The sequence below is a fragment of the Eretmochelys imbricata genome, chromosome 5 (assembly GCF_965152235.1).
Source record: "Eretmochelys imbricata isolate rEreImb1 chromosome 5, rEreImb1.hap1, whole genome shotgun sequence".
NCBI lineage: Eukaryota > Metazoa > Chordata > Testudines > Cheloniidae > Eretmochelys > Eretmochelys imbricata.
This window is the reverse complement of record NC_135576.1, coordinates 1,518,880-1,532,679: the sequence shown is the minus strand read 5'-3', so window position 1 is coordinate 1,532,679 and position 13,800 is coordinate 1,518,880. Positions and strand designations below refer to the sequence as shown.

General features: G+C 57.2%; 1 protein-coding gene and 1 long non-coding RNA gene across 2 annotated transcripts in view; both read right to left on the bottom strand.

Moving 5' to 3' along the window:
• LOC144264944 (uncharacterized) overlaps positions 1-13,800 on the bottom strand; it is a 60,495-nt gene that overhangs the window by 27,354 nt on the left and 19,341 nt on the right. Inside the window, exons 3-4 of the mRNA XM_077816964.1 lie at positions 13,382-13,561; positions 12,747-12,929 (exon numbers count right to left, since the gene is read on the bottom strand). Of these exons, the coding sequence (XP_077673090.1) occupies positions 12,747-12,929; positions 13,382-13,561 (363 nt within the window). The remainder of the gene's footprint in view (positions 1-12,746; positions 12,930-13,381; positions 13,562-13,800) is intronic.
• LOC144265438 (uncharacterized) lies at positions 3,317-10,954 on the bottom strand. Its single transcript, XR_013346272.1, has 3 exons — positions 10,856-10,954; positions 9,319-9,498; positions 3,317-3,388 (listed from the first exon to the last, which is right to left on the bottom strand). It is a non-coding gene; the product is annotated as an uncharacterized LOC144265438 (long non-coding RNA).

Below are 13,800 nucleotides of genomic sequence, written 5' to 3'. Positions count from 1 at the left end.
CAGAACTTTTACTGGCCCGGGGTCTTTACCACGGTCCGGCAGTATTGCCAATCCTGTGACCCCTGACAGAGGGTGGAGAAGGCCCGGGACAAGGGGAAAGCGGCTTTGAGACCTTTGTCCATCATAGAGGAGCCTTTCCAGAAGGTGGCCATGGACCTTGTGGGGCCTTTCAGCAAGACGACCCGGTTGGGGAAGAAATACATTCTGGTGGTGGTAGATTTCGCCACCCGCTACCCCGAGGCAGTGCCCTTAGCTTCCATTGAAGCAGACACCGTGGCCGATGCGCTCCTGACCATTTTCAGCCGAGTGGGGTTCCCCAAGGAAGTCTTGACAGACCAAGGCTCCAACTTCATGTCGGCCCTGCTCCGGTGCTTGTGGGAGAAATGTGGGGTCCGGCACAACTGGGCCTCAGCTTATCACCCCCAGTCCAATGGGCTGGTGGAGAGGTTTAACAGGACGCTAAAGATGATGCTGAAAACCTTTATGAACCAGCACCTGCAGGATCGGGACAAGTACTCACCTCACCTGCTGTTCGCATACAGGGAGGTGCCCCAGGAGTCTACCGGATTTTCGCCTGTCGAACTGTTATATGGCAGGAGGGTGAGGGGCCCCCTGGACCTGATGAGAGACGAATGGGAGGGGAAGGCCACTCCCGATGGAGAGTCAGTGGTGGAGTATGTCCTGATCTTCCGAGAGAGACTGGCTGAACTCATGGGCCTGGCCAGGGAGAATCTGGCCAGAGCCCAGAAGAAGCAGAAGGTCTGGTATGACCGCACGGCGCGGGCCCATGCCTACGCCACCGGGGATCCGGTGATGGTTCTCATCCCTGTGAGAAAGAACAAACTACAGGCCGCCTGGGAGGGCCCTTTCAAGGTTGTCAAGCAGCTCAATGAGGTAAACTATGTGGTGGAGCTGTCGAACCGGGCGCACCACCACCAGGGGTACCATGTGAATATGATGAAGCCATATTATGCCAGGGGGAATGTGGTGTTGGCCGTGTGTGGACAGTGGGAAGAGCAGGGAGATGACCCTTTAGTAGATCTATTCCCTGGGACCAGAGCTGGTTCCCCCCTGCAAACAATTCCCCTCTCGGATCGGCTAACCTCTGCCCAGCAAGCTGAGGTCAGGGGGGTGCTGCATCCGTCCCGACAGCTGTTTTCCAACCAGCCTGGACGCACTAATCTGACTGTCCACCGGCTGCAGACCGGGTCACACCCACCGATAAGATGCTCCCCCTTCCGAGTCACAGGGAAAACTGCTCAGGACCTGGAAAGAGAGGTCCGGGACATGCTGGCTTTGGGGGTGATCCAGCCATCTGCCAGCCCTTGGGCCTCGCCGGTGGTGCTGGTCCCCAAAAAGGACGGGTCGGTCCGGTTCTGTGTGGACTATCGGAAGCTCAATGCCATCACAGTATCTGATGCCTACCCCATGCCCAGGCCGGACGAGCTCCTAGACAAGCTGGGAGGAGCTCGGTACCTTACCACCATGGACCTTACAAAGGGCTACTGGCAAGTGCCGCTGGATGCAGATGCCCGACTGAAATCAGCCTTTATCACCCCTCTGGGGCTCTAGGAGTTCCTGACCCTGCCTTTCGGCCTCAAGGGAGCGCCGGCCACCTTCCAGCGCCTGGTGGATCAGCTGCTGAGGGGGATGGAGAGTTTTGCCGTGGCGTATATTGATGACATCTGTGTCTTTAGCCAGACCTGGGAGGACCACGTGTCCCAGGTTAGACAAGTGCTGGACCGACTCCAGGGGGCTGGGCTGACTGTAAAAGCGGAGAAGTGCAAGGTGGGGATGGCGGAAGTATCTTACCTGGGCCATCGGGTGGGGAGCGGCCACCTAAAGCCGGAACCAGCCAAGGTGGAGGTGATCAGAGACTGGCCCGCTCCCCACACCAAAAAGCAGGTCCAAGCCTTTATTGGGATGGCCGGATACTACCGAAGATTTGTGCCCCACTTTAGCGCCATAGCCACCCCCATCACTGAGCTATGCAAGAAGGGGAAGCCAGACAAGGTGGTGTGGACCGAGCAGTGCCAGGAGGCTTTCCGGGCGCTGAAGGAGGCTCTGGTCAGTGGCCCAGTTCTGGCAAACCCAGACTTTGACAAGCCCTTTGTGGTGTTCACCGACGCCTCCGACACGGGACTGGGGGCGGTGTTAATGCAGGAGGATGAAAAGGGGGAGAGACACCCCATCGTGTACCTGAGCAAGAAGTTGCTACCCCGGGAGCAACACTACGCGGCCATCGAGAAGGAGTGCCTGGCCATGGTGTGGGCCCTCAAGAAACTAGAGCCCTATCTCTTCGGGCGACACTTCACCGTCTACACCGATCACTCTCCCCTGACCTGGCTGCACCAGATGAAAGGAGCCAACGCCAAACTCCTGAGATGGAGCCTGCTCCTGCAGGATTACGACATGGACGTGGTCCACGTGAAGGGAAGTGCCAACCTGATAGCGGATGCGCTGTCCTGGAGAGGGGGCCCCGAACTTCCCCAGGTCACTGGTCACAGTGACCCCGCTCAGTTCAGTCTCGAAGGGGGGAGAGAAGTTGTCACGGAGTTTGGGGGAGTCCAGGCCCTGCACCCCACTTCCTGGGATCCACTGAGACTCTCAGCCAGCCAGTAAAACAGAAGGTTTATTGGACAACAGGAACACAGTCCACAACAGAGCTTGTGGGTACAACCAGGACCCCTCAATCACGTCCTTCTGGGGGAGCAGGGAGCTTAGACCCCAGCCCTGGGGTTCCCTGTGTTCCTCCACCCAGCCCCAAACTGAAAACTAAACCCACCTAGCAGGTTCCCTGCTGCAGCCTCTGTCCACATTCCTGGGCAGAGGTGTTACCTCCCCCTCCCCCTCCTGGCTCAGGTGACAGGCTCTCAGGTCTCCCCTCCCCAGGGCACATTCCCAGGTCAACACTCCCCCCCCCTGCTGAGTCACATCGTCACAGCTTCTTGCCCTGGAGACAGGCTGCTCCCAGAGAGGAGACTTCCCCAGAGTCCTGCCTGGCTTCGTAGGGAGCAGTTCCAGAGCATCGCCTGGGGACTCCGTGACACTAGGACACCGGCTGAGCCGCCAACATGGACACCAGGGGCTAGTGCCGGGAGAGCGGCAGGGGGGCGCGAAGGCCGGTCGCTCGGGAGCTGTGAGGTGCTAGAGGGTGGGACGCCGGAGCCCTGTGATCGCGGTGACTCCAGGGGCTCACACTCACCGGTGCAGGCAGCAGTCCCACTCCAGACACTCTGGTTTCTCCGTCTACTGCATCTGATCACAGGTGGTGAGGGCCGGTACCCCGCAGGGCAGCTCCATTTCACCGAGTCCCCTTGGCTGTAAAACTGCTGCTCAAGTGCGAACTGGACTCTGGTGTCCTTGGTTTCTGGAGCTTTACACTTTTCTGTTCACAGGAGTAAGACGATGGGGGTGAGGGGTCTGAGACACGGTTTGAACAGAGGTCTCTTGGGGCACCTTGGCTGAGCCATGTGCGCTGTTACCACGCCACAGGCTGCCAGCTGTCACGTCCGCAGGGCTCTGGGCCCTGGGCTGGGCTGGCTGGTCTCCGACAGATTTCACATCCATGGGCTGTTATTATCCTGACTAGTGCATTCATCACCCACCCCAGGATTCAACGCCCCGCGCTCGGCTGGGGAACTCAGTGTGGGGAGGAGGCTGGCGGGCTCCCACTGTGTCAACTTCCCTGCTTGGCAGAGAGAATACTTCATGGCCTGGCTGTGCATTAACTTTGAATGTGGATCCAGCTCATGATCTAACCTCACACTGGAGGTCTGGGGGGCGGAGGACTGGAAGGAAGGAAGGGAGTTAGACAAATAATAATGGAGTTAATATTTCTCTCATTCTGTACTCTGTTTGCAGTGCTGCTGTAGCCGTGTTGGTCCCAGGAGATTAGAGAGACAAGGTGGGTGAGGTAATCTCTCTTACTGGCCCAATAAAAGGACCTCAACCACCTGGTCTCTATCATTCTATCGAGCTTCACCCCCAGGATCCCAGGCTCTACCCCACCTACACACAGGGACCACTTCAGCCAGCAGCCAAGTGCAGCTACCGTGGGAGGAGCAGGGTGGGGCTTCTTCTTGGCAACAGCCCCTAGGACCTAGTGTCACAGCGTGAGGGGGAGTCAGGACCCTGCACCCCCACTTCCTGTGATTCACTGTGACTCTCAGCCAGCCAGTAGAACAGAAGGTTTATTGGCGACGACAGGAACACAGTTCAAACCAGAGCTTGCAGGCATAAACAGGATCCCTTAGTCAGGCCCTTCTGGGGGGCAGGGAGATTAGACCCCAGCCTCGGGGCTCCCTCCGCTTCCCCAGCCAACTCCCCAAAACTGGAAACCCCTCCAGCCATCTCCCCCAACCTTCCCCCAGCTCCTCCTCCAGCCTTTGTCCAGTTTCCCGGACAGAAGGTGTCACCTCACCCCAACTCCCCTCCTGGCTCAGGTTACAGGCTCAGGTTTCTTCCCTCAGGGGAAGCCTCCCATCCCCAATGAAACTCCCCTGCCAGATCCCCAGGTCAAATCTGCCCCACTCCCTGCTGCGTCACACCTAGGACCTCAGGATGATTCACCCTCGGGTAACTAAGGAACTGGCTGAAGCGGTCTCCGAACCGTTAGCAATTATCTCACAGAGCTCCAGGAGGATGGGGTCAGTGTGTTCCTGTTCTCCTTGGGGAATATTTTTGTACCATCCTTGATCCTGGGATGTTCTGGTACCACACTTCTGGAACGTGTCTATGTGAATGCGCTGTGCCGAGCATGTCTTAGGAATGTGCGTTTCTGCAAGATCAGCCCTGTTCTTGCCGCAGTCTGTGAACTTGCTCGCAGGCAGAGCCTAGCGTTTGCTCACAGCCCGACTTTTGCCAACTTTGCTTTATATCAGCAAAGCTTGGCCACTACTTTAGCTCCGGCCTCATACCAGGCCTCTGATACAAAGGCTTATCTCTTAGGCTCTCTTCCTACAAAAGCTGGGGGAAGCAGTAGACTTGATATATCTTGGATTTAGTAAGGCTTTGATACAGTCCCACCTGACAGTCTCATTTGTAAACTAGGGGAACGTGGTCTACATGAAGTTATTATATGGTGGGTGCAGAACAGGTGGGAAGAGCATACTCAAAGAGGAGTTATCAATGGTTCACTGTCAAACTGGGAAGCTGTATCTAGTGGGGTCCCGTGGGGTCAGTCCTGGGTCTGGTACTACTCAATATTTTCATAAATGACGTGGATAATGGAGTGGAAAGTACGTTTATAAAGTTTGTAAATGACACCAGGCCGGGAGGGGTTGGAAGCCCTTGGAGGACAGGATTAGAGTTCAAAACAACGCTGGCACATTGGAAACTGCTGTGAATCCAGCAAGATGAAATTCCCTAAAGACAGGTTTCAGAGTAACAGCCGTGTTAGTCTGTATTCGCAAAAAGAAAAGGAGGACTTGTGGCACCTTAGAGACTAACCAATTTATTTGAGCATGAGCTTTCGTGAGCTACAGCTCACTTCATCGGATGTATACTGTGGAAACTGCAGACGAAGCAGGGAGGGGGGAGTGTTGAGCTGGGAATGTGGTAGGGGAGTTTCACTGGGAGACCTGAGAGCCTGTCACCTGAGCCAGGAGGGGGAGGGGGAGGTGACACCTCTGCCTGGGAAACTGGTCAAAGACTGCAGGAGGGAGCCTGCTGGGAGGGGGGTTAGTTTCAGTTGGGTGCTGGGTGGTGGAACGCAGGGAACCCCAGGGCTGAGGTCTAAGCTCCCTGCTCCCCCAGAAGGACTTGACTGAGGGGTCTTGGTTGTACCCACAAGCTCTGGTTGGGACTGTGCTCCTGTGGTCCAATAAACCTTCCGCTTTACTGGCTGGCTGAGAGTCTCAGTGAATCCGAGGAAGAGGGGTGCAGGACCTGGACTCCCCCACACTCTGTGACACAGGGCAAAACACTTGAAATGGGAAGGAAAAATCAAAACAATGGGGAATACCTGGTGTGAGGATGTGACGCAGCAGGGAGGGGGAAGTGTTGACCTGGGAATGTGCCCTGGGGATGGGAGACCTGAGAGCCTGTCACCTGAGCCAGGAGGGGGAGGGGGAGGTGACATCTCTGCCCAGGAATGTGAACAGGGGCTGCAGGAGGGGGCTTGCTGTGGGGGGGTTTAGTTTCAGTTTGGGGCTGGGTGGAGGAACACAGGGAACCCCAGGGCTGGGGTCTGAGATCCCTGCTCCCCCCCCCAGAAGGACTTGACTGAGGGGTCCTGGTTGTACCCACAAGCTCTGTTTGGGACTGTGTTCCTGTTGTCCAATAAACCTTCTGTTTTACTGGCTGGCTGAGAGTCTCAGTGAATCCCAGGAAGAGGGGTGCAGGGCCTGGACTCCCCCACACTCCGTGACAACTGGCTAGATGGCAGCGCTGCTCAAATGGACCTGGGGGTTATCGTGGATCACAAATTCCAAACGAGACAACAAGGGGCTTGTGGCTGAATGTACCCTGTGTCCATAGGCGCCCACTCCGTAGGTACTCCAGGGCTCAAGCGCCCACAGCAAGAAAATCGGGGGTGCTCAGCACCGAAGAGCCAGAGCTTGAGTGTGCAATGTGATGAGCTCTGTGCTGCTCCCAGCTTCTGCCCTTGGAGCAGGGAGTTTGTGTATAAACACAGAATCCCAGAGTACCAGGGCTGGAAGGGACCTCAGGAGGTATCTAGTCCAACTCCCTGCTCAAAGCAGGACCAACCCCAAGGAAATCATCCCCGCCAGGGCTTTGTCAAACTGGGCCTTAAAAACCCCTAACAGAGGCAAAGTGATTAAGATAACGAAAGGCTTGTGTGGGCAGCAGGGACCCGGGAGTGTTGACCTGGGAATGTGGCAGGGGAGTTTCATGGGAATGGGAGACCTGAGAGCCTGTCACCTGAGCCAGGAGGGGGAGGGGGAGGTGACACCTCTGCCCGGGAAACTGGACAAAGGCTGCAGGAGGGAGCCTGCTGGGTGGGGGGGCGGGGGGAGGGATGGGGGGACGGGACGACGGACCTGTTGCGGGGGTTTAGTTTCAGTTTGGTGCTGGGTGGTAGAATGCAGGGAACCCCAGGGCTGGGGTCTAAGCTCCCTGCCCCCCAGAAGGACTTGACTGAGGGGTCCTGGTTGTACCCACATGCTCTCTTTTAGACTGTGTTCCTATTGTCCAATAAACCTTCTGTTTTACTGGCTGGCTGAGAGTCACGGTGAATCCCAGGAAGAGGGGTGCAGGGCCCGTACTCCCCCACACTCCGTGACAGCTTGTCATTAAATCAAATCAAAGATTGTTAGATGATCCTGAAAGCATTCCCAGGAACTCCAGTTCAAAGATAGGAAACAAAGGGTCGGAATAAATGGTCCGTTTTCAGAAGGGAGAGAGGTAAATAGTGGTGTCCCCCAGGGGTCTGTACTCGGCCCAGTCCTAGTCAACATACTCCTCAATGATCTGGAGAAAGGAGTAAACAGTGAGGTGGCAAAGTTTGCAGTTTCCTTTCAGAAAAGATGTGCACAAGTTGGAGGGAGTCCAGAGGAGAGAAACAAAGTGATAAAGGGTTAGAGAACCTGACCTGCCAGGAGGTCAAAATACTGGGCATGGCTATTCTTCAGGAAAGGAGACTGGGGGGGACCTGGTAACAGCCTTCAGATATGCTAAGGGCTGTTAGAAAGAGGACAGTGATCAAGTGTTCTCCATGGCCACGGGAGGTAGGACAGGAAGTCATGGATGTAACCTGCAGGAAGGAAGATTTCGGTTAGCTATCAGGAAAAACTTTCTAACTCTCAGGGCAGTTAAGCTCTGGAACAGGCTTCCAAGGGAGGGTGTGAGATCACCCTCACTGGAGGTTTTTAAGACCAGGTTGGACAAACCCCTGTCAGGGCTGGTCCAGGGTTACTTGGCCCTGCCTGATGTGATGAAGTGGGACTATTCTTAATGGTTCCTCTGAATAGTGTGGGGGTGCCTCAGTTTCCCCTAGGCAGTTCTTAAGTATCTAGGGGGTGGGGTAAGGGGGTATGATCACTGCAGAGCCCTAGAGGGCAGGTGTGTGCAGGGGTCTGGACACAGAGAATGGCCGACATCCTCTTTTCTGGCAACTGATGGCCTGGCCCTTCCCCCCTGCAAGGTGAGAGCTAAAGGGTTGGAGAACAAAGGAATCAGGTGACCTCCTGGCCCGGGAAAGGGGAAAGCCCAGAGGAGGAGGGGCTGGAGAGAGTTTCAGTTTGGGGACATGGAGTGAAGGGCAGACGTGGCTGTCTGGCTCACTGCCCTCCAGAATGGACCCAGCTGAGGGGTCCTGTTCTCTGCACCTACAAGCTCTGTTTTAGACCGTGTTCCTGTCGTCTAATAAACCTTCTGTTTTACTGGCTGGCTGAGAGTCCCGTCTGACTGCAGAGTTGGGGGCAGGACCCTCTGGCTTCCCCAGGACCCCGCCTGGGCGGACTCGCTGTGGGAAGCGCACGGAGGGGCAGAGGATGCTGAATGCTCTGAGGTCAGACCCAGGAAGGTGGAAGCCGGGTGAGCTGTGTGTCCTGCAGACAGGCTGCTCACAGAAAGGAGACTTCCCCAGAGTCCTGCCTGGCTTCATGGGGAGCAGATCCAGAGCATCGCCCAGGGACTCCGTGACACCTCAGCACAGGGGGCTGGACTAAACGGCCTCTCGAGGTCCCTTCCAGCCCCACATTTCTATGATGCTGCGACAGAGAAGTCAGTGCTGGTCTGGGCTGTGGCTGCAGGGATCTCTCTGTAGGTAGTGACAGATTCATAGGTATCAAGGCCAGAAGGGCCCATTCTGACCATCCCGTCTGACCTATTGCCTAGCCCAGGCCAGAGACCCGCCCTGGGGTCCCTGCAGGGGGGATCTTCTCTTCTGCCAGCGACTCTGTAGCACTCAGTAACTGGTGGCTGAATGAGAGCGAATCTTTAGAAAGGCAGCAGCCACCCTCGATGTAAACGCTCCATGTGTCAGAGACTCCACCCTGTCCCTGGGGCAGCTGTTCCCCTGGGGAATGACCCTCACTGTTAAAAGGTTGCACCAGAAATGACCCCACCCCATCGTGTCCGAGGGACTGGCACAGTGACAGAGGCTGCAGCTCCGGCTCCTGGGGGCAGCTCTAGGAGTCTCAGTAGAACAGATCCTCAGCTCCCCCTGCCCCCTGAGCTCTGTCTATCTGCCTCGGGCCCTGTACGGCACATCCCCGAATGCCTGAGCTGGACCATTGCTCTGATCTGGGACAGCAATTCCTTCCTCCCTACAGTATCGAAGGGTCACGGAGCATCCGGCACCAGTCCAGGCCCTTGGAATCACGGTGACCCACGTAGGGGGCCCACACTTACCCAGGCAGGCAGCAGTCTCATTCCAGACGCTCCGGTTCCCCTGTCCGGTACATGTGATCACGGGATGCGAGGGCTTGAACCCCTCAGGGCAGCTCAGGGTCACTGGTTCCTCCCTGCTATAATACATCTTGTCTGGTTCGAACCGCAGAGCTGAGGCCCAGCTGGGTTTGGGGCACTTTTCTGTTGGGAGAACAATCAGGTTTGGTGTCAGTAGAAAAAGGCGAGATTCCAGTCCCCACATTAGACTGTCAGTTCCTACCCCAAGGAGCTGTCTGTCTGTCCAGCGTTTGTACAGCACCTAGCGCCAGGGGGTCCTGGGCCATGGCTGGGGTTCCTAAGGACGACTGGTAATACAAATAAATAATCACAACAGGCCCTACCCATGAACCCACACATTGATACATGCCCTCACGTACAGGCGCCAACAGCCCCACACACTGATACGCACCCTCACGTGCAGGTGCCGACTCCGTGGGCGCTCTGGGGCTGCTCAGCACCCACCGACATCCTCGTGGATCAGCCCCTCTCCCTCCCCCACAGCGCCTCCCGCCCGCCGCTATCCGCTGTTCAGCGGTGTGCAGGAGGCCCTGCGGGGGAGGGGAAGGAGCAGGCGCTGGAAGAGCCGGGGGAGGGGTGCAGCGGGGGCAGGAAGAGGCAGGGCAGGGGTGAGGATACGGGGGAAGCGGTGGAGTGGGGGTGGGGACTAGGGCGGAGCAGGGGTCGAGCACCCCCCCAGGGAACTGAGGAAGTCGATGCCTATGCCCTGATGCACAGTGACACACCCTAACACCTCCTACATCCCACAGACACAGCAATACACACCGTTACTAGCTAACACACGTCTCCCACACCATTACAGACACCTGATATATCAGGGTTGGCAACCTATGGCACGGGTGACAAGGGCGGCATGCGAGCTGATGTTCAGTGGCACTCACTCTGCCTGGGTCCTGGCCACCGGTCCGGGGGGCTCTGCATTTTAATTTAGTTTTAAATGAAGCTTCTTAAACATTTTTAAAACCTTATTTACTTTACATACAACAATAGTTGAGTTATACATTATAGACTTCTAGAGAGAGACCTTCTAAAAATGTTAACATGTCTGACTGGCACGTGAAACCTTAAATTAGAGTGAATACATGAAGGCATGGCACACCACTTCTGAAAGGTTGCCGACCCCTGTGATACGTCCTCAAACCCCTATACACACAAGAACACCCCCCGACACCCTATACACAACCCCATAGACGCCCCCCTGTAATACTTGGCCACACAACCCCCTACACACACACACACACAAATACACCCCACAGACATCCCCTCACACCCCTCCAACACAGGCCTATAACCTCACCACACTCCCCCCACGCAGGCTGCTTTGCCCCACACACTCGCTGTCGCTGTCACTTCACACCCTTCAGAAGGTCTGAGCTGAACACTCAAGACATAAATACGCCCCCAGGAAGTCGCGGGGCCTCCTTGGAGGCTCCTGGTGTCACAGGGTTTGGATCCTGCAGCCTGTCTGTGCAGAACTCACCCACACAGCTCACATGGCTCGTGTCCCACTCCACGCGCCCAGCCATCTCCGTACAGTGCATCCAAGCCGGGGGCCCCTCGTACTGCTCCTGGCGACAGGTCACCAAAACCTTCTCGCCAACAGCAAACTCTGTCTGTGCGGAGGCAGCAGAGACCGACAGGGGCCAGTTTCCTGCCATCGTACAAACCCCTTGAGGGAAACAAATGTCTGAGTCTTGGCAAATCCTGTTCTGGTGAAAGGTGCAGCTGGCTGCCACTGGGTGATCCTGTGGCAGAGCTGAGCCAAAGGGAGCCCTGGAGAAACCAGCACAGCAAAGGGCTGGGGGAGAAGCGAGGAAGATGGACACGCTGGTGACAGGGAGTCTCTGGCCTGATCCTGCCCTTCATTATTGGCCTGCGGGTGGGGCGGGGGGGTCTGACTGAGGCCCCCTGCAATTCCAGCAGGATTTAGGGTCCCCATACTAGAGGCTGAGAGGTCAAAATGAACCAGAGGGTTTATGGGGCGAGCTTCCACCTGGCTCCGGAGATACCAAAGTGTCACAGAGAGTCTGGCTGCTGGCCCGGCCCCTGTGACCGCAGTGACTCGGGGGGTCTCACACTTACCCTGGCAGGTGGGTGTCTCACTCCAGACAGGCAGGCTCCCGTTTCTGACACATTTGATCACAAGTGGTGATGGCCGATACCCCTCAGAGCAGCTCAGTGTCACCGATTCACCCGGGGAGTAGAACTGCCCCTTGGGGGAAAACTGCAATCTGGAGTCCCAGGGTTTTGGTATTTCACATTTTGCTGCGTATCAAAGAAATAAGGGGAGACTCTTGAGGGTTATTGAATCATGCGGCTTTCCCCAGCCATCATGGGCCCGATCCTGAGCCACGCTGGGCACCCACACTACAGTAGGGGTTGCCAGGATCAGCTCCTCTGTGATCAGGTCTATCTACCCCGTTTCTCTCCACAGGATTCACATTGCTCAGGGCCTCAGTGGGGTGGAGCGAGTGAGGGTGAGTGCAGGCGAGTCAGCCCCACTGAGTCGTGGGGGGAGAACATATTTCCCTGGGTGTCAAGGCCATTCTGACCATCCCGTCTGACCTATTGCCTAGCCCAGGCCAGAGACCCGCCCTGGGGTCCCTGCAGGGGGGATCTTCTCCCCTTCTGCCAGCGACTCTGTAGCACTCAGTAACTGGTGGCTGAATGAGAGCGAATCTTTAGAAAGGCAGCAGCCACCCTCGATGTAAACGCTCCATGTGTCAGAGACTCCACCCTGTCCCTGGGGCAGCTGTTCCCCTGGGGAATGACTCTCACTGTTAAAAGGTTGCACCAGAAATGGCCCCACCCCATCGTGTCCGAGGGACTGGCACAGCGACAGAGGCTCCTGGGGGTGGGTCCAGGAGTCTCAGTAGAACAGAGCCTCAGCTCCCCTGCCCCCTGAGCTCTGTCTGTCTGCCTCGGGCCCTGTACGGCACATCCCCGAATGCCTGAGCCCCTGCTGATGAAGGGATCTGACATCAACGGCACACTGTGGAGACCTGACTGGTGGAGTCTGAGCAGTTTCTGTGGGCCTAGAAGGCAGGAGCGGAGCGTGCCCCGTTAAAAATGCCCATCCAAACCCCCCTACACTAATCACCACCACTACCCAGCCCCCTCCTACAAACACAGGAATACACATCCCAGACACCCTCACCCCGACATCCCTACAGACACCCCGACACAGCACCTCCACACACACGGTATGTGCAAGGCTAGTCCCTACCCCGACACACACGCACACCCCCAGATGGACTGCTTTACACCTGCTGCCCGTACACTGGCTGTCACCGTCATTTAACACTTTTCAGAACATTCAGGACATAAATACCCCCCGTGACCACAGTGACTCGGGGGGGTCTCACACTTACCCTGGCAGGTGGGTGTCTCACTCCAGACAGGCAGGCTCCCGTTTCTGACACATTCGATCACAGCTGGTGACGGCCAATACCCCTCAGAGCAGCTCAGTGTCACCGATTCACCTGGGGAGTAGAACTGCCCCTTGGGGGAAAACTGCAATCTGGAGTCCCAGGTTTTGAGTATTTTACATTTTCCTATGGGCATGGAATGAGAGCAGAGTATTGGGGGTCACTGGAACCAGGCAGACTCCACTGAGTATTATGGGCTGACCCTGAACCATGCTGGGCGCCCACAAGAGCAGGAGGTGGGGGGCTGCGAGGATCAGCCCCTCTCAGGATCAGGCCCCACGTGCTCAGGTACATTTACTCCGTTCACACGCTCAGGGCCGCCGTGGGCAGGGCGAGTGCAGACCAGTCAGCCCCACTGGGCCGTGGGGAGAACGGTGTTCCTGGTCTCTGCTGCTCCTGCACAGGGAGCAGGGCCAGGAGCCGGCATCAGACCCACGCGCCTGCCCCCCCGGGGACACCATGGGTGGGAAGCTGTTCATTGCAGCAGGACTCTCCCCACGGCCTCTCAGCAGCCTGGCTGGAGCCTCCCCTGGCCAGACGGCGCCCGGCCAGCCCCAGGGCCGGCTCCCCGCACTCACTGAGACACTTGTGTGCACCCAGTTCCCACTCGAAGTGCCCCGACGCCGTCTGTCTGCATGTCACGTTGAACGAGTTCTGCTGGAACTGCTGACGACAGGTCACCCGACCCTCGGCCCCGACACCGAACTCCGTCTGTGCAGGGTCAAAATCCACCTGGCTCACCCAATCATTGCACATCCCTGGGAAAGGAACAGGAGAGCGGCCATGGGGGCGTCTGCCCTACGGTCTGACAGCCCCTGGCTCTGGGGAGCTGGCCCCAGGATCGCACAGGTGCGGGGGCCGGCCCTGCACGAAGGGCCTGTGACCACGGGGAAGGCTCGGGGAGCGAGTCTGGGGCAAGGAGGGGACCGCGGGTCCGGGAGGCCCGGGCCTGGCCGCTCTCAGAAGCGGTGCTGGAAGAAGCACCCTGAGAAATGCT